Below are 19515 nucleotides of genomic sequence, written 5' to 3'. Positions count from 1 at the left end.
GACTATGTCTAGTACTAGAGTTTTTATGTAATTATTTCTTCCAATAAACCATACATACTTGAATGAAGAAACAATGTTTACATCTATATAGTCTATTACTTTCCATAATATTTGTGAAATAAATGACATAGTATTTGAGAATTTATTTGTATACATTTTCATAGATTATCTCATATTAGACTCTCCATTATTGGTCATTTTCTCAAGTGATGATTTCTTTTCAGAACTCCTATAATACCTTATGTAGACATATGAAGTATATATACATATATACACACATACACATATATATATTCTTATTATCTCAGCACATATCTGAACTTTCTTATCAGAATATAACTTCTTATAAGCATGATTTCCCCACAATACTTTCAAGTTAAGTATTTTTCAAGTAGTTCTTGAATCAATGAAATAGTATATTTTATCATAAAATTCAATACATTGAACATTACTTATTTTCATAGAACTGAATGTATTTCTGTAAGTGATTGTTACTTGTTTGGGAACCACTGAGCATTCAATTAAGAGGTAAGAGCAAAAACAACTAGTATACAATGTTTGAAATAAAAATCCTAATGAGTTTTCTCTGTTCACTCTCTTAAACCCCCTATTTCACATTCTACAAAGAGTAAGTTTTAAAAAATAATCCAAAACCTGATTTAAGCATTCCAGCAAACTTTCTATATTCCTTTGGAGTACATGATATTCAATTTACTCCTCTCCTGTTTTTCTATCATGTTAAAATGCTTATTGCATTATATCTTAGTGCCCTCTTAAAATCACTTGTGGAGAACTCAGTCCTTCTCCACCCAATCTTTCCATTTGTAAAACTGAAGGAATCCTTTTCAGCTTGTGACAACATCTCAAATGTTACATATATTTACAAGGTCATATTTGAAAGTGCTCAAGACTTCTTTAGATGAAAAATGTTACCAAATATGATATTATTCCCATTACTGACAGGACTGCATTCTGAATGGAAAAGTATAAATGGGGGCTCCCAGAGAAGCACACTAATGGTTTAAGTAAGATGCTGAAACCTCAAGATAAATTAAGTCAGAGCTCCAGAATTAAAGAGAAAGTAATTTTAACTGGATTAAATAATGCTACTCATTGCATAAGAACAGCCTGGCATTTACATAAGATAAAATTTTAGATTGGATTTTCTGGAAGTGCATGTAACACACAGTTATCTCAGTTTATAACCTAGGGCTGGAATCAAAGAAAGTGATACCCAATGACTTTGTGGAGAATTACACACCAAAATCATTACAATACTTAATCACACATGTTTCTTAGGATAAACTCACATACTACTAAAATTCTATAGATAAATTATTTAATGTATAATTAGAGGAATTTTAAAAATAGGAATTTGAGAGTCACCAGAACTTGAGTAGCTGTCATAAGAACTTAAGTGAAAATCTCACAAGAACTCTTTTCCACTCTGTAAGATCAGTAACCAACTATCTTTCATTTTAGCCTTATCTTTTCACCTGAAGCCTAACACACAGAGCACTGGAGATTAGCAAACGCATTTTGAATGAATCATGGAGTTTAGAAGCATTAATACTGTATAACTCCATTGGAACTAATGTTACAAAATGAGAGACACCCAACAGAGAAAACTAAGATGAGTCACATTCTAATTCCTAACAGTGGGAAGCCCCCTGAAAAGTATTTATGCATTCTAAATATTACTCCATACCTGAGAGATAATGGTATAGGTCTGAATAATCTGCTATACCCTAACGATCTCTCCCGGGCTATATGTGGCAGAAATATCTTTGTAGTTTAGTGGTAAATAAGGCAGGTAAAGTAAATTTCATTTACTTAAAATTAGTAAGTGAGGTTCCATGTTAATAGCATAGGCCCTCTGAGAAAGAACTGGTGTAAAGTTTTCTCCCTGCTTTGTGGATTTCCAAAGAGGACACTAGCTCAAGTTCAAAGACACAGCAAAGTCCCCTAAACTTAAACAAAGGCCAACTCCTGGATAATTCAGAAATGAACAGAAATCCAGATGATAGTGTTTCCTTAGTAATTACTAGGCCAACTCCTGAATAATTATTATTAAGCCAATTCCTAGAGGATTTTCTTATAGGGCTCTCCCTAATATTTCATTGAACTATTTGATGTCCCCACCTACTTTTATCAATTTTTAAATAATATCAAATATGTTTGATTTAAAAAGGTTCTTGAGGTCCATTTTTTAACTTACCTCACCACCATTATGTGTATCTTAAAATCTTCATTTATATTTATTTTTTGAATATTTCTCTCAACTTCTATATATCCTGGTACATGTTTTTTTGTTGTTGTTATTTTACATTTTTAGGACTATAGTAGTTATTTGTACACTTGTATTATCTCACCTATTTGGCGATAAGCTTTTTAAAAATATTGAGGTCATCTTTCAATTTGGTCTTCAATTAAACATTTAATCAATCCTATTTAGCATCTGCTATATTTTGGATAATGTAACATATAATGGGATATGAACAAAACAAAACACAGAGTCCTTGACCACATAGAACTTGAGGAATATATGTCATTCGTATGGAAGGCAATTAATGAATATTTGTAGAATGTAGATGAGAAAACATTCCCCCCACCCCCCGTGGTACTTGGGATTGTAAGATACAGCATCTGTTGCAATTATAATTAAAATATAAGCTGGTTGGACTTCAATTCTACTCAATAATTAAATTACTAAAATATCACCTAAATCCATAATAACAGTGGTAAAAAAAAGAAAGTAGATAATTAAAATGACATTTAATATTCTATTTTCTTGCCCTGGCTGGTGTGGCTCTGTGGATTGAGCACCAGCCAGTGAACCACAGGGTTGCCAGTTCAATTCTAAGTCAAGGCGCATGCCTAGGTTGCAGGCCAGGCCCCCAGTGAGGGGAACATGACAGGCAACCACACAATGATGTTTCTCTCCTTCTCTTTCTCCCTCCTTTCCCTTCTGTCTAAAAATAAAATAAATAAAATTTTTTAAAAATATACTATTTTCTTAGGAAGAAAAATTAGCATGAAGAATAAATATCACTTCCAGGTAACTGTCAACCCCTAGGCAGGCAAAACCCTGTCCTAGAAATCACAGTTCTTTCTGGAACAGGATATCCCCCCTGACTTTGTAGATTGAAGTCAGATATTGATTCTGAAATGATAAATTTCATCATTGAGTGAATGTTGAGTGAAATAAGTCAGACAGACAAAGAAAAATGCCATATGATTTTACTTATATGTGGAATCTATAAAACAAAATAAGCAGAAAAGAAGCAGACTCCTAGATACAGAGAACAGTTTGATAATTGCAAGAGGGGAAGGTAGGTTGAGGGGGATGAAAAAAAAAAGATGAAGGGATTAAGAAGTACAAATTAGTAATTACAGAGTAGTTATGGGGATGTATAGTACAGCATAGGGAATATATTCAATAATATTGTAATAACTATGCATGGTGTCACATGGGCACTGGATGTATCAGGGTGGTCACTTTGTAAGTTATACAAATGTCTTATCACATGGTCATTCACCTGAAACTAATATAACATTGTAGGTCATCCATAAATGAAAAATTTAAAAAATCATTAAAAAAATTCTACCGTAAAAAATTCACCACCCAATGCATATGCTTTGTTAGAGTTTCCTTTGTAATAGTATTTACCATAAACATAGCTGATACCTGTTTGTATTTAACAACTTTCTGCTGCATTAGGAAGAAAAAACTGTAAGGGCAGAAAAATGAGATGATCACATGATGGGTGCCTAGATTACAAATAAAATATACATAGAAAACATACTGTTTTGAAGTCACTATCATTTGCTTTGTTCAGAAATAATATTGAGAATTATATAAGATATACATTTTCCAAAATATTTGAAGTAGAATACTATGGCTTATCAAAAACCAATTAGAAAATAAATATCATATTTGAGACCTACAGATATGATTCAATTTTCTAACATTAGGAGACTCTAGAAATTATAAACTATCTTGACAAAAATTTTGTACTTCCTAATGCTCTTCTAAGTAGACTTGCAGTATATCTGTTTCGTATTACTGTAGATAGTCTTTACCAAATTTCACAAGATGATATTTAATATTAACCTGCAGAAAGCTGACACCACCTGTCCTTCCTTGCCAAATACTGGAAAATCTAATTAAATAGACATTTGACTTCAAGAAGGCAATGTTGAAAACTAAATAAACTTTATCTTTTTAACCTTATTGACTGACCAAAGTAACACAGAAATATCGATACCTCATTCACATTGAGAACTCATAGTGGATGAACTTTGTCTCTGTCAAGGATATGATTACTAATGGAGCTGGTGGAGCCAGACTTAAAATCAAATTACTCTGATGTGACAGCTTAATCTCAGACTTAACTTAATCTTTATTTTACCACTTTGAAACTTCTTGGTGATTTAATGATACTGATTTTAAGGGTCTAACATCATAAGCTTTAGGCATGCCAGTTAGAATTCTGGCTTGTTATAGCTTTGGGTTGTCTAAAACACACATAGAATAATCGAATAAAATTTGGTTGAGCTAAAGTTATATACTTCCTTTGAAGCTTTAGAAAAGTGAATATGATAGTTTAAAGGTTAATCTAGTTGCTTAATGTAGGAAACTAAACAAACAATGGTTAATAGTGAGTTAAAGCATGGTAACGGAGTCCAGCAAAAAGGTACCTCTTCTGTAATTATTCCAATCACTGCTTTTCTTTTCACAAAAGTGGAGATTATTAGGTCTTACAAAACTAAGAATGAAAGAATTTTTTTTTTTTAAAAACTGTCCTTAACTGTAAGTACTCTTATTCATGAATTTTGACATTTTCTCCTGAGTTCTAAAGTACTTTCACACAGGGCAGCATTATAAAAGATAAAATTATACGACAGTTTGGGGATATGAAAGGATGCTGAGGATCAAACAAATTGGAGCATGATAATTTTCAAGACAAGGAGTCACATTTTCCACGTGACTAGCCAGGAACATGACTAGTCAGAAACACATGGAAGTTACCCACTATGTTTGTTGAATATTAGGATCATTGAATTTTTCAAAGAATAATAAATTTAACAAAGTAAAATAATAATTGTAATGTGAGATTCAATTGGGAAGGGATTCTTCATAGTTAAAAAAAGTTTTGACACTATCAATATGAGAGAGAGAACAACTGAATGACTAACGGTCAGTTAAAAGGCAAATGAAACTCAACAATCTGGTCCCTGGTGTATAGTTCCTTATATGGGGTTTGAGGACAAAGAGGGAAACAAAAGGAAGTGAAGAGGGTAGAAAAAGATTTCCAAAATGAAATAAAGAGAAAAACGAGAGGTGCAATTAGAGAGACATATACATAGAAGATAATATTTTCACATAATGCTAAAGAAATGCTTGGTAAAAAATGAGAAGGTAAATGGTCATATTTACTGCACAGATATTGAAGAATGATTTCTGTGAAAATAAAGTTTGAGTCAATGGAACATTTCAAATGATTTTTGATAAAATATTATCAGTAAATTTCTGGAGGAAAAAGACAGACTGCTACGAGGTACCTACTAACTGCTTACAGTATAAAATTAAGATAAAAAACAAAAACTAAAATCAAACTTGCAGCCTTGCTGCCATTACAGAAATTAAGTCATATGTGTAACAGTCCCTCCTTTACTGCGTAGTTCAAAGCCACCTTGAGTAAGTGAGCTGTACTACCTGTGAAAAATGTTATGATACTCCCCAAGTTTATTAAATAAAAACTCTCCAAAGCAAGTGACTGTACAGATATTAAAACAAATGCCTCAAACATTGGCAAAGGCTAAGAATTGTCAAGGGTGTTTGGTCAGTCACTCTGGTGAAGAATTAAAGGTCACAGGTTCAATCCCATTCAACTTTACTCCACAGCTTGAACCATTAACTCTAGTCAGCAGACAGGTTCTCCCGTGTCAAGCACCTCACTGCTGTTTGAAAAGATGAAACAAATGATTCTTAGTAAACCAACCAAGACAATCTTTCTGGAAAATACTTAAACATTCACCTTACTACATACATAGCAAAATAAAAAATCAATTTCCATGAAAAGAAGAATGACAATATATCATCTACATCTACATCAACCTGTAAGCTAATAAAATTCTACCAGATGACTTGTGCGAAATTCACAAGATATTGTACAGTGAGAAAAGCAAGATGTATACAATATGATCAATCCTGTTTTTATAAATGCACACACACAAATCTATATGCATGCAAAGGTCTCCAAAGAACACTTGAGTACAGAGAGAACTGTTAAGAATATACAGTAAATCGTGTGTGTGTGTATAAATCTTATCCTTGTAAAATCACACTTTTTGTACATATGCATTAAGGCAGGCCTAAAAGAATGGTCACTACTAAGCTAGTTGAATTTATCTCCAGTGAGAAAAAGTCAAGTAAACTTCACTGTCAGCTTCATACAAATTTTTGTAGTATTTTTATTTGATTATTTATTCTTTATTTATGTAACCATAAAAAAGACATTTTATTGTACAAGAATAAGGCAAGTGACTTGGATTCGATGTAATCCATCAGTCCGAAATCAGCCATGAACTGCCCATTTTCTCCTAAAGATTCATATACTCATTAAATAATCACTGATAACTTGGTTATCAGATATACTTCCCCATTAAAAATCAGAGCTTTACATGTGTTCTGCACTGAGTTGTACTTTTTAAAACACAAATTTTACTTAATTCAAACAAACCTGAGATAGGCTGAATAAAACCCTCCCAACTGTTCGTGTCCTCATCTCCATAATATGTGAATGTTTACCTTTCATGGCAAAAGACATTTTTACAGATGTGATTAAAATTAAGATATTGAGCCCTGGCTGGTCTGGCTCAGTGGATTGAGTGTCGGCCTGCAAACCAAAGGGTCGATGGTTCAATTCCCCATCACAGCACATGCCTGGGTTGCCAGCCCGGTCCCCAGTAGGGGGAGTGTGAGAGGCAACCACTCATTGATGCTTTTCTCTCTCTCTCCCTTCCCCTCTATCTAAAAACAAATAAATAAAATATTTTTTTTAATTTAAGATTTTGGGATGCTCCTGAATCACTAGGAGGGCCAATCTAATCCCAACATCATTATGAAAGGGAGGCAAGAGGGTCAATGGCAGAGAGGTGATGTGAGAACAGAAGTAGAAGTTGGAGTGAGGTGATCTGAACCTGAAGGAAGAGGCCACATGCCATAGAATGCACGTGGTCTGGGGAAGAGTAAAAGGCTTGGGGAAGAACCCAAGCCCTGAAGAATCAAGTAGGTTGGTCATTATGGTGTGACCCAATGGATTGAGTGCCGGCCTGTGAACCAAAGGGTCGCCGGTTCAATTTCCAGTCAGGGCACATGCCTGGGTTGTGGGCCACGTTCCTGGTGAGGGGCGTGTAAGAGGCAACCATGCATTGATGTTTCTCTCCCTCTCATTCTCCCTCCCTTCTCCTCTCTCTAAAAATAAATAAATAAAATATTAAAAAAGAAGACAAGGACCCAGATTCTCCCCTGAAGCCTTCAAAAGGAAGGCACCCTTGAGAACACCTTAATTTTAGACTTTGAACTGCTACACCTGTAATAGTATAAACTTGTGTTGTTTTAAGCCACCATATTTGTGGTACTTTAATGTAGTAGCAGTAGAAAACTAATGCAGAAGCTTCACAATTATGAATAGCAAACCCACATTATAAATAAGATTCATTTCAGGGCAAGGGTTACAGAATGAGTGACAGTGATCACCCCACTGGTCAACTGTAGTTTTTCTGCCTCCTTGTTTCAACACTAGGTTCCCAACAATGATCCCTACCTCATGATTAAAAATCTTCTGCCGTCAAGCTAACTTCCACAGATATTTTAGGCACCAGGCCAGGGTATAGTAAAATATTTTGCAAAAGATAGGTGATTAGCCTTGTTAATTCCAAGACACGAAGATATTTTATCTACTTTCTTCAGCAGAATGAAAAAGAACAAAATCTCATGAGTCAAAGAGACTTGTATTCCAATCCTGCTATTTCCCCTTGCCACTCATCTAACTAAGCATGGGAACTTGGACAAGCTAAGGACTTAACTAATATTTTCATCTTCCTTATTTTGCTGTGAGAACAAAATGCTATTGTATACAAAGAATTTAGCACAGTGTTAGCATTTGGAACTTGTTCAGAGAACAGTACCTACTTTTAGAAAAATGCTCATTTTGTTTCTCCAGAAATTTCTCTTTCTTTTTTGATTTTAACAAAGAGTTAAGAAAATCAAGTGAAGGATTTATAGTCTATTTTTATTAAATACCCCAACATATTCTTTCTCAATAAGTTATTTCCTGGGACATAAGCTTCTAAGTCACTCCAGTTTCCACTCCAATCAGAGAATAAGCTTCTAAATGTTTAATGATTAATTTGCATCAAATCATTAGCTAGCAACCATCACTAATATAAAATTAGACCTGAGTTTCTTTAAAAAGTTTATAATCTACTAAAAGAATACTGATTAATGTCAGAATTTTTACTCTTAAAAACACATCCAGAATATCTCAAGTGCTTATGTAAGGAGTGGATGATATTATTTATAGCTTGGCATTCAGAATTTTATGATTGAGTGTTTTCAACAATAAACTGCATACTCTATCCATAATGTATGGAAAACATTACAATAATAATAGCAAAGTTTTATCAAGCACTAATTGTGTGCTAGAAACTATTTTATTCTGTTCTGTATATTACTTATTTGAATAGTCAAACATTTTGAAGGAGATGCTTACATTAAAGAAGTAAACTAATCACATTTCAAAAGCATTAGATTCATTTGGGTATTTCTAGTAAACAGTGAGACTCTTCATCCTACTATCCATGAAAGGGGAAAACAAGGTCCTGGCTTTCCACTACTTTGGTAAAATAAAATGGTCATTATAGGTTGGTCCCTATGAGCTCTGGATCTCCAACACTTTTAGAACCAATGATAATGGGATTTTTAAGGAAGAGCTCCTATTGTACTCGAGCTACTTCCTGAGGATAAATAATGTATTTCAACATTTTAGAAAATGTCATTTGATACTTTCAAGAAGCAGCAGCTGGTAGAATTCAATCAAGTAATATAACTCACCATAAACTCTTAAATTTTGTATTGGAATCAGTGCTAATCAGAAATGCAGGCCAATATTGAGAAATGACAAAGGTTGCCAAGTCCTAAAGACACAGAATAGCATTGTTTCATGCTTTACACTTTTCACTCATTCTTAAAAAGGGTAACATCTGCCATCTATTGCAGAGCATGCTATTCATAATTTATGAGACCTAAGCTGTATTAAACCCTTTTAATATTAATTAGCATTAGTAAATGCATAAAAAAGGAAAATAAGGATTCTTAGAGCTTTGCTTCAACAATATCTCCAATAATATTCTCATACTATGTAGGCATTTTTATTGAAGTTAAGCTTGATGAGTCTGGATGAATAGCTCTTCTTGAGTAACACATAAGGATGAAACCAAAATACAATCATAGAACACACTTCCTGTTGGACTCTGATATACATAAGTAACTGGCTACAAGTTCTATTAGAGCTTTAGCAAACATAATGAATCCACAAGAACAAAAATGAAAGCCTTCTTGCAAAAACAAATGCATTCTGTTTCCAACAAATTTGAATATGATCTTTCTTTCTGAGGCTTCCCTGTTATGTTGATAAACTTAACACAGGTGGCTCTCTAATTGGTAAGGAGAATAGGGAAGAGAGCAAGTCCGGGGAAGTCACAGGAAAGCAAATGGTAGGTTCTACCTTTTGGGAGAGATTCATTCTTCTTTCCATAATTCCATAAGATTTTTTTTAACTGCAAACAATTTTGGAATCTGAGATATCAGTGTTGCTGAGTATTGTACTTATTTCAAGCTACTCTAAAAACTGAGACCAGAAGAGACTTGCCACATAAATTTGAATGCATGTATGAAGGCTTCCAAAATAAATGGTTAGTGTGAAGATAAAAGCAAGCTGCATATTCCACCTTCTCTAAAAGGTTCACTTACTGGTAATTTTGAACTAAACTTATCAGAAAGGCCATGAAGTTTAAAATCAAGCCACATAAACAAAAAGATTGCTCTTTCTTTCTTTTTTAAATTGTATTTTATTGATTATGCTATTGCAGTTGTCCCAAATTTCCCCCTTTGCCCCCCTCCACCCAGCAATCCCCACTCCCTAAGACAATTCCTCCATCTTTGTTCATGTTCATGGGTCATGCATATAAATTCTTTGGCTACTCCATCTCCTATACTGTACTTATCTTTCAAAATACTGAGAAAGTTGTGGGGTTTTTTTTTTTTTTTGATCTCTCAAAATACCCCCATCATTAATTTCATTAATTATAAGACATATTGAAGGCAAATACCAAATAATCAAACAGTCACATTAGGATCATTTTGAATCCTGAAATCTTTATGGAAGAATTTGAATTAAAATGAGAAAGTGAGTTTGAATGCCAAATTTCAATTAAGGAGAATATATTACAATCTTTTATTATTTTTTTTTATCTTTGAGAGTAAGCCTTAACCACTCCTACCATCTCTAGACCGTAGAGAAACTACTTTGAAATTCAAAGAAAAAGAGAAGCATGTTGGAAAGACAACTCAATCAGAAATTAAGAGTCAATGAGTTTTAACTATATAATCATTGACTATTTCATTTATTCTGAGTCTCAGATTTTTTTACCTATAAAAATTAAAAGATGGGTTTATATTGCTTTATAATTAATTCCACTGTTATTGCCTAAAGACAGTATGTGAAGACACATAAAGCAGTTGCTCCACCATTATTTGCTGACTGAAATAAATGACATGGCCAGGGTCCACCTGGAAACATTTGAGGAGACTGGCAGCTTCTTATCCATTGCTATCTAATTGGAGAAATGGGGCTGCAGATAAACTAGTAGTAAAAGCTAACACCAATAGGAAAGTTCATGCCTAAACTTAATGGCAAGCTTGGGTGTGATTCATGCAATTACCATTACCAGCAGGGCAATCCAAGGGGGCTGCCGATTAGGGAATGTAAATGGGAAGAGAATCCACAGAAACACAGTGGACTGAGTGTGGATTCAAAAATTTCCCTGAATTGTCTTAGTATCGCTTGGCATTAAACAGAGCAACCTCTTAAGTGAGATCTGGAATGAGCGCTAAATCATACAGAAAATGCCCTTGGGCCCTGGCTGGTGTGGCTCAGTGGATTGAGCTCTGGACTGTGAAGCAAAGGGTCACCAGTTCTATTCGCCGTCAGGGCACATGCCTGGGTTGCGGGCCAGGTCCCCAGTAAGGATTTGCAAGAGGCAACCCACATTGATGTTTCTTTCCCTCTCTTTCTCTATCCCTTCCCCCCTCTCTAAAAATAAGTAAAATCTTAAAAAAAAAAAGAAAAAAGAAAAGAAAACGTCCTTGTAACTAGCTCTGAAAAAAACTCAGAATCCAGAGGTGATCCAAAATAAAAAAAAGATTTCAGACAGAGGTCTTGTCTGCAAAATTATACAAAGAGTCAAGAGTGCTACATAATGCTTAACTCATTCATGCCTGGGGCTCTTCAAATCCTGGGAAGAATTAACAGCATTACATAATTCCCATCCCCAGTGTACAATAGCACTGGTTGTCCAAATACTTCAACAAGTGTTGAAATTCAACAGGCACATTAATTTGAATGGCTATAATATACTGAGTGTTGCTAATATGAACATCACTGTACAAAGCTTTTTACATATATTTAATTTTAATTTTCATGGAAACTGTGTGAAGTGATTATCATCCCTATTTTCTAAGTGAAGAGGCTCATTCACAGAGCAGTAAAACAGTTTTATTATTATAACACAGCTGGCAACTTCAAAGTCAGAACTGAAATTCTGAGGCTCTTACTATTAACCATTATGTTATCCTTTCTCAGAGGCAAAGAAAGGGAACATGTGGCAGGACCTGACAGAGACCCTAAGCAAGAATTAGAAATTTACCCTGCCATAGGCACATACTGGGAAACAGCCACTTCTTTTTCACCATATCACTGTTCTATTCTGCATTGGTTGACGTTGTAATTGAAGTAGAAAAGCAATTGGCGTAGTAAGAAGAAAATACATATTAACAAAAACTAAATACTATTGACTTCCCTTTCCAGTCTTTGATTCTATGTTAATCTGATTACTTGAAGGATGATAGAATGATGAAGAGATTATAGGTTCTTGGAAATTAGGAACCAGTCATATGTATATTATTGGGGGCACGTGGACATTGTACAATGTTTTAAAGTTAACTAGGCTTTCACTAAATGTTGCTAAACTAAATCAAATTGCAAATACAGAGCAGATTTGGAAATCCATAAATATGGACTTCATTCAATGTTTACAGGTCAGTCATTGTGAGAAATTTCTTTATGTTTAAAGATGTAAGGAAATGTAAATGGACACTCACTACATTTATTCATCTTATTTACCTAGCTCATACATTCAAAATCCACTTATTTCCCCATTCACTATTTTAGCTGCCTCATATAAATGGCAGATAAATATAATATAGTAAAATTGATTTCACTAAGCACTCACTTGACTTGAGTTTGATATATTCATAAAGAGAATTAAAATGACTTTTGCCTATACTGATGTATTGCACATTCCACGTCCAGCCAGTCCAGGAGAGACTCACCCCCATCTTAACTGGGCTGCATCAGGTGCTAGATGAGGCCTACCTCTTCCCAATCTCAGGGTCTTTGGAACTGACCGTCTCTCTGCTCTCAAAGTTCCTTCCAGGCTCCTTGCCTGACTGTCTCATTCTCATTCTCTGTTTCAAATATCCTGTCTTATGAACAGATGTTCATTACCTTACATAAGTTGGCCCTTTCATTACTCTTGAGATCATATGATCATGTTCACTTTCTTCTCCTATTTTATCATTGATGAATATATACATTGGTTCATGTGTTTATTATTTGCCTTAGTCACGAGACTGCCAGCTCAAAGGGCCCAAATCTATTTCTCCCCAGCACTTAACACAGTGACTGACACATAGCAGACACTGATAAACTTCTATTGGTTGAATTATTGTTGGTACAAGAAGTCATTGTTATCTTTTCAAATTAAAAAATACAGGTAGGAATGATTTAGAGTGCTTTTACATCTATTAGCATTGATTAGATCCAGCTGTAGACCAAGAGTTGTAAATTTAAGTATCGTCAGAAGCCAAGAGACATTTTAAATGATTATGGTGCACCAGATATATATAACGCAGTAAGTGCTGGAAAATACAGCAAGTAGCAAAGAACAGGCCCTGTTTAAAAAGGGCAGCACCCACTGAGCTCTAGCCTATTGTTGCCCAGGAGTAAGCAGGCTCAGTCTCCAGACCTTCTTTGACTTGCAGGTGTCAGGGAGGCCTGAGGAATTCTCTGCAGGCTGAATCTGGCCCAGAGCCACCAACCTGCAGTCCTTGCTCGCAGGTCCACTGAAGGGCCAGAGGCTTTCTAATCACTTGTAAGCTCTTTGCCAGTCTCATTCTCCTTTGGAAACAACACTTCGATCCTGGATCTCATGCAGTCTCCATGACCCAACATAGATCATTACATGAATTAGATTAGATGGATCAATTTGAAATTCATCGCAATGCGGAGTCCTTAAGAGACTGTCCACCACTTCTTGCTCTCTAGGTCGCTGGATAGCAATTTTTCGGACCCGGTTTTCACCTTTCTTTCTTTTGATTCTGTAACTACTACTTTGAATCTGCCTCCCTAACCAACCTCCCACCAGAAAAATGCTTCTTTTTGTAACTTAAATTAGTCAAAATTGGTTTTTAAAGCTTTCCAAACAACCATTTCCTATCAATATGACAGCTGATGACATTCAGAAATAGTTTATTGTCTCTGTGCTACACACCGTGATGCAGATGAGGTCCCAGAGGAACCAGGGCATGCAGGAAGTATGCCCTATTTTATACAGGCACCACACTGATTGGCTTTTACATTTACCAGCCTCTGATCTTACATTGTTCTGTTTGCTAAAAATGATTGTCCGACTCACTAAAGTATATTCAGCTCAAGGGTCATCTCCAGAAAACCTTCCCTCAAGGAAAACCTTCCCCCTACCTCATACAATCACCCACTCTGGATGCCTTCTCTGTAAACTGCTACTTTGAAACTGTCCATTGCTTTCCTGAACTAGTAACACAATAACTTTGGGACCTAGAGCCCCATTTGAATACATTCCTAGAGAGCTGAATCTTTACCCTAGCTCTCTGCCCTAACGTTTAGCCTATTTCCTGGTCTGCAATAGCTGTTGACTGATAGAAGAAAGATAAAGTGAGAGGTATTGAAAGCAAATGATATAATGTAGTTGAGAATAATTTCCATGAACATTTGAAAAAGCTAGCCGAAGGTATGAGAGAGTTTTAGTATGAGAAACTGCAAGAAAATATAGCCCACCTATCTTTCCTGGTTTCTAAAGTGATGTTAGCAATTTTTCATAAATATATAATATTTGGGGAATACAAAGGTTAAGTTAAATACTAAGTAATTACTGATCACTTTGCAAAATCCTTATGGATTATCTTTTAGGTATAAGACATTGTGAAATGGAAGCTATCTGACAGAGAAAGAAAGAAACTGGTGAGAGAAAAGGGAGAAAACAAGTACCGTTCCTCTTGTCATATATATTCTAAAACAAAATAATTCAGATACTGGCGCTGCTCTTATAGAAGGGAAAATTTTTAAGGGCCAATACTTGCTATATTATATGGAGGTATGTAGAAGACTATGAAAAACAAATTGGTTGCTAGCAGCATTGAAGAATATAACCACAATCACCAAACAATTTGGAGAAACTAAAATTCATATAACCTGCATTTTTGCAATAGAGCTTCCCTTTGAATTAATAAGGTCTTGTTTGTAGACAAGGATTTCTTATTTTTATTATTTTAGCAATGGATGTAATACTTCTGGAGCCATTTAACTAAACTTCCTTTTTCCTTTCAATCATGCAATATATATGTATTTCAAGTTCTCTGTATGTCAGAAACTGAAAATGGCATTGAGGTACATTGATAATCAGATGATATCTTGTCACTTGTGTGACTTTTTAAATATAAACATATGGTTTCCTTTCAGCACAATAGTTTTAAAATATGTAATTATTTATAGAATAAAAACAAAAGTATGCATATATTAAAATATGCACTTATTTGAGCATTAGCTATAATGTAGTTATTTATAATTAGGTAAAGACTTCTCTATTTTAAATGCTAACAATACATTTTTCTTATAGTTAAGAAGTTAAACTAAAAGATCATATAATTATTTTTAAATATTCAGTTTTAATAGTTCTTATTTTACACATCTTTCCATAAAGACAACCATCCACATAACTCTTCAGATGGCTGATGTAACTGGTGAGAAAGTCCCTAAGTGCTATAACATAAGATTGATTTAATCAAACACTGCTTTTTAGTAGCTCTAAAAATTGAATGCTTCCTCCCTCCACTTCTGAAGAAAATCCATCATGACAGAAGGTTGTTAGAATAAGTAATATGTGCTTTGTATTTCTGAAACGAAGAAACAAAGAATTGAAGAGAAAGGCGAGATTGGGAGAGAAGATGAGCACTTTTTGAGTTTAATGTGCGTGAAATTGTATGCCTTGGAAGAAAGACAAATTGTCAGCAGGATACAAAGTAAGTTTCTTTGCTCAGAAATACCCCATGAATGTGGTTAGTTGTTTTATCATTTTCTCCCTAACACAAGTTCTTTCTATAAACTGAATAAATGAAGGAAGCTCTACTTGAAGATGCCACAGTTTCAATTCCAAATCCCACCAGAAGGGAGGGTGTTGGGGTGAGAAGGAGGAAGCTAGGAGAGCAAAAATGTGGCATTCTTAAACACTGAGGTTTAACCTCTGGAATATCTGTGTCATCGCGTGGGGAGAAAATATCGCTAAGGAGAAAAATCAAACCTCAAAAGAAAGCACGAAGTCTGTAAGTCACACTGGAACTAAGGTGTGACAGGAACAGAGAAAAGTATAGATTTATCTGTTCCAAATTTGGTCACAAACAGGATATCTGTGAACCCAAACAAGAAAGTACAGACAGGAGGAAAAAAGTTAAAACATTAACTACAGCAATTCAGAAAAATTGAGTATAAGACACTGAAAGAAGGTGGCCTCATTAAGTTGTTTTCAATCATTAATTTTTCCTAGTTTCTTTCTGGTCAGTATCTTTTACAAAAAGTCATACCAGATGTTTGATTCAGTCTCAGTTTCTTCCAAAACTACCACTGCTAACTGATGTACCTATTTACTGACTCTTAAAAATCTGTGAAAATTTATTGCAAGCTTCCCTTTGGTATTTGTAACTTTATATTTTTTCTGTGTAATACAATGAAATTTGTTGAATTTTTGTCTTAATTAGCTGTGATATGCTTAAATACCATTGATATTGATGTTTTCTTAAATATTTAAGTTTTTTCTATATCTCTATATTTTCTTTTTTTCTACATTTTTGCATGAAAAAAGTATCACCTTAAAAATCAATATTACTATGGAAACACACATGAAGAGTATGTTAAAAAATATCAATACTATTTGTCCACAAATATTAAGAAAACATATATCACTATATACAGTGAATTTTGTTGTCTTAAATACAAAAAGAAGCTGGATATTACTGAATTGAATAAGAAATAGCACTAACATTACTTCTTTGTTTATTCAAGTTGTTCAATGAGAAAATGGAGACAACTGTACTTGAACAACAACACAAAGAATGAAAATCTTCAAACATTAATTAACCTTAACTCTTAAGTTGATATTCCAATAACACAACAGGGATATTTTAACGAGTGTAAGCACAGAATTTACTCTTACAATGCAGGTAATTTAAAAAACTTCTTAATTTACCACTTTGCTAAGAGTATTATTCTAAACAGTGGGTAGCATTTTTTATGGAAAAAAACTACTTTACGTCATAAGCCTTTAATACATGTTGAGAAAAATAAATTTGCAGTGATCCATTTGCTTTTAGCAAGATATATAAACCTCTTAAAAGTAAAGAGCAAAAGAACTAAGAAAAAGGGACTGAGTCTTCGGGGGACTTGCTTTCACCATGTGCCATTGCTGCACTGATACAAAATTATAAGTCAAATATTGAAGATTTACTAAGTCATAAAAATATAAAGTACAAAATCTATGAGGACAACCATAGCTGGGCCCTTAAGCACGGGTATTAATGACAACTCAAGTCTTGGCTCTGCCATTGTCTAGTTAATCTGCATTTTCCAAGAGACGTTTACTTAGTTTACTTATCCAATGGAGCCTCAGTTTCCCCTCCAGTATAGTGGTGATACTCATACCCGACAGTTTGGATATGGTGAGAATTAAATAAAATGGGCTGTGCAAATACTTAACCCATGTTGTAAATGGCATGCAGTAAGTGTCAACAAACGATGGCTATTATAAATAAGTGGATATTTTCAGCATTGGGAAAGACTATTTGCTTTATGTTAGAGACAAGCACAAGAGCTCAGTGTTGGTTAAAATCATAATTTACTGCAGATCAGGGAAGATCTACAAGGTGAGATCCAACCTTACCTGAACTAAAGGGCCCAGGCTATTAGTTGCAAAACCAGAGGCAGGCTTCCTGATCTCGGGATCTAGTAAACCAATCTACCTTTTCAGTGAGTCCCTATAGTTTATTTGAAAGGTTTATATTTTATTTTGGGTTATTTTTTAAATCAAGTTGAACTTGCTAAAGATATTACCAATTATACTTTTAACTGAAGCATACTAAAAATAATGTAAACAAATGCAACTTGCTGAACCATGTAAGTTAAACTGGACCTCAAATATCATTTCTTTAAACTGTTACTAATGAATAGAAATGGTCAGTATAAGCTTCCTATTTGCATAGAAAGGTTCCTGAGCATAATCTCAGTTGATAGTTCAGCCAAACCTACACACTTACATTTTTGTAACTAAAACAATCAGCTTTATAAAATTTCACTGAACTTTCTCTAATCAAATGCACTATAAATAAAGCACAAATAAACCTTTGTCTTGTTTGCTTTCATTATTATTTGAAAACTTCAGTTCACTTTTTGCTGGTCAAATTGTCCACTTACAACTCACGAGCAACGCGCTGCCTCTTACGAAATGAGCAGAAACGAGGCAGGCCCGTAGCTGTCTCCTGGCGGTCACCTCGCGCATCTCTAGACACCGCTTCTTCTGAGATGTCAAAGGAAGGCGGAACTTTGGTTTTGCTTATGATCTCAGGTGTTTTGTACCTCTGGGATAAGCTGAATATCTGATAGGAGAATACAGGACTCCCTGAGTGAGCTTCACTAAGGAACCTCGTGAATAATGAACTAGAAAGCTCAAAAATATTTTCCTTTGACATGGTGATATTTCCCTTGGGTAAAACAGTCAGAAAGTGTTTCATTTTTCATTGTTTGATTCTTCATTATTTCTAAAGAAAAAAATAAGTTGTTGGTATATACCATATCTGACATAAAGGTTGCAAAGACCTAATTCTTGGGGCTGTAAAAGATACATTCTGAAGAGTATTTTAGTTCATGTAATCTTGTATTTTCTTTTCAGTCTACTCTCCTTCGATGAACATATTTTTATTCTTGAAATACTGACAGCACAGGAAACTTAGATAGAATTGCTTCTATCAAATTCAAAATTTATCAATTTCTATACCACTATATATGTGTGTGTGTGTGTGTGTGTGTGTGTAAAATATAAGGGTATTGTTCATGTTCACTACCTTTTACTTGGACCTGGAGCAATGTATATTGGCATGCCACTTTCAGCCGTTTAAAAAATGTTTCATATTCTTACATTAAGAATTGAGTTTTAGAAGAGATATTCATGTACAGAAGTGTATAGTCAAAATTAGAAGCTGCAGTATCATGTAAGCAACATCTAATTTTTCCAATGGTGAGAAGAGTTTATGGTCTTGAAAAATTAAAATTACCTAGTTTTTTTCATATAATTTCTATTACTTTAATGTTTTCATATAGAATATTTTACACATGCATGCAAACAAAACTTAATCGTTTTTTTTCCAAGAAAATGGTAGGAATATACATACTGTAAGGGACACATTCATACTGCACTTCAAGGTATTTATAGGTTCCTGGACACGGGTCTGGAAATACATCAGGGCCTGCCACGACCGCACACTGGGTTCTGTTATTGCACCTGAAGTCAAAAGAAAAAAAAGAAATAATACACTTATGCAAACTTAAACCATTATTAGCACCAATACTAATTTTATTTTGGTTCCTATTACACATATTTAGGATTTTAGACTAAGGAAATTATCTCGTATACTTTAAAATAAACTAGAGGTAAAAATCTGTTTATTCCATTTACTCATATTAACTAATTTAATATCTGATTGAACACAACATGATTTTGATTTGAAAGTTAAATACTGCTTAAGCACAACTGACTGGCCAAAAGAATACTGGTAGGAAAGACTCCCTCTCGCTGTAAAATCAAATT

At 34.3% G+C, this 19515-nt stretch overlaps 1 protein-coding gene across 19 annotated transcripts in view; it reads right to left on the bottom strand.

Moving 5' to 3' along the window:
* The window catches only part of ADGRL3 (adhesion G protein-coupled receptor L3), a 757443-nt gene that overhangs the window by 305660 nt on the left and 432268 nt on the right, over positions 1–19515 (bottom strand). For all 19 annotated transcript variants that reach the window (XM_053922390.2, XM_045185777.3, XM_053922389.2 and 16 more), the window contains one exon: positions 19100–19209. In XM_053922390.2, the coding sequence (XP_053778365.1) occupies positions 19100–19209 (110 nt within the window). The remainder of the gene's footprint in view (positions 1–19099; positions 19210–19515) is intronic.

Source organism: Desmodus rotundus, chromosome 4, assembly GCF_022682495.2.
Source record: "Desmodus rotundus isolate HL8 chromosome 4, HLdesRot8A.1, whole genome shotgun sequence".
In the NCBI taxonomy this organism is placed as follows: domain Eukaryota; kingdom Metazoa; phylum Chordata; class Mammalia; order Chiroptera; family Phyllostomidae; genus Desmodus; species Desmodus rotundus.
This window is presented reverse-complemented; position numbering and strand designations above follow the sequence as displayed.